Source organism: Dasypus novemcinctus, chromosome 10 (assembly GCF_030445035.2).
Source record: "Dasypus novemcinctus isolate mDasNov1 chromosome 10, mDasNov1.1.hap2, whole genome shotgun sequence".
Taxonomy (NCBI): domain Eukaryota; kingdom Metazoa; phylum Chordata; class Mammalia; order Cingulata; family Dasypodidae; genus Dasypus; species Dasypus novemcinctus.
The window spans coordinates 94852337-94854169 of NC_080682.1; the positions used below are offsets into that span (position 1 = coordinate 94852337).

A 1833-nucleotide genomic window follows, 5' to 3' on the forward strand; every position below is an offset into this window, starting at 1 on the left:
ATGACTATTTCCAACATTACAGTCTTCATGCCTTCTGTGTTGACACTAATAGGGATCCCAGGCCTAGAGTCTTTGCAGTGCTGGATTGGGATACCGTTCTGTGCCATGTACCTCATTGCTATGGTTGGAAATTCCTTGCTCCTGTTCGTTATCAAATCTGAGCGCAGCCTCCATGAGCCAATGTATATTTTCTTAGGCATGCTTGGAGCAACAGATATTGCCCTTGGTAGCAGCATATTGCCCAAGATGCTCGGAATCTTCTGGTTCCATATGACAGAGATCTATTTTGAGTCCTGCCTGCTTCAAATGTGGCTTATTCACACATTTCAATGCATAGAGTCGGGCATCCTGCTTGCCATGGCTCTGGACCGATATGTTGCCATCTGTTATCCTCTACAACACACCACCATCTTCACACACCAGCTGGTCACTTTAATAGGAGCTGTGGTTGCACTCAGGGCTGCAGTTCTTGTAGCTCCATGCCTTGTGCTGATAAAGTGTCGGCTTCAATTTTATCATACCACAGTCATCTCTCACTCCTATTGTGAGCATATGGCCATTGTGAAACTAGCTGCAGAAAATGTCCAGATCAACAAGATCTATGGTTTGTTTGTGGCCTTCACTGTAGCAGGTTTTGACCTCACACTCATCATCTTGTCTTATATCCAAATATTTATCACAGTTTTTCGTTTGCCTCAGAAGGAAGCTAGGTTTAAGGCATTCAATACCTGCATACCTCACATCTGTGTCTTTTTGCAACTTTACCTCCTAGCCTTTTTCTCATTCTTTACACATAGGTTTGGTTCCCATATTCCACCTTATATCCATATCCTCTTTTCCAGCATTTACTTGCTTTTTCCTCCATTTCTCAATCCACTTGTATACGGTATAAAGACCAAGCAGATCCGCATTCACATGGTCAAAGTATTCAGCACTTAAAATTAACCTTGAGTAATACCCTCATGTCTACTTTGTGACCAGTATCCATTTTTCAAAATAAAGCATACATTTTATTTGAGGTGCTTGAAAGTTCCATTCAAATGTTCTTCAAATTTCCCAGGATAGTAGCTTGTTTATAGATCAACATATTTTGTGAATGCCTCCCTCAATTTGGTCTTGAATCGTATCTGGCTAATGAGAGTGAGAAATGTAAGGATGCTAAGTAGTGAATGTATCTCTCCCCTGGTCCCCCTGCCCCCCCCTTTTTTTTTTATTTTTCAAGTCCCTGATTGAATGTTTTTCTCTAGAAATAGTCTCAATAAAGATTCATGAATTATATCTATCTCACATTGAAGTTTAATACAATCAAGTTTTATTTCTCTGGAGTGTCCTGTTACTGAAAAAAACAGGAGTTTTGCTTCTGGGAAGAGGATATTAAATATGTTCTTATTTTTAAAAATCCTTGGAGGGCTGATGAATCAATAACATCCAAATATTTAAATAGACTTTCAGTCATTCTGGAAGTTACAGGAACAAAGACCTGACAACTCAGGTGTTCAATTTTCACATCAATATTTTCCCCAACCTACACCATTGTCTATCCTATTAACTCAAAATTGTTTTCGAGATCTTACACTATTATAAACATTATTCTAAAGAATAGTAATACAGTAGTAAATTCATCACAGTTTTTCCATTTCACTGGCTCTTGGCCCCAAATTCCTGCAAGAGAAAAAGGCTGAGATACAGAGTAGGGGTATGCATGAGATATGATGTGGAAAAAGAGAATTAACTACTGGAACATAACTGAGAGAAGTCAGGACAAGTGTTTTCCTTTGTTTGCTTTGTTTTTCAGTTAAGTATTCTGCTCTTGAAGAATTTATGTGTACCTCA

The 1833-nt window shown here is 38.7% G+C and overlaps 1 protein-coding gene across 1 annotated transcript; it reads left to right on the top strand.

Annotated features, from left to right (window-relative positions):
* Positions 1–939, top strand: LOC101442985 (olfactory receptor 52A1-like). The gene has a single exon (XM_058306419.1). It carries the CDS (start codon positions 1–3, stop codon positions 937–939), a length of 939 nt encoding a protein of 312 aa, XP_058162402.1.
* Positions 940–1833: the final 894 nt, after the last annotated feature.

What these genes read in the sequence shown, in the direction of transcription:
- LOC101442985 (XM_058306419.1), top strand. Translation starts at nt 1, where the DNA reads ATGACTATTTCCAACATTACAGTCTTCATGCCTTCTGTGTTGACACTA.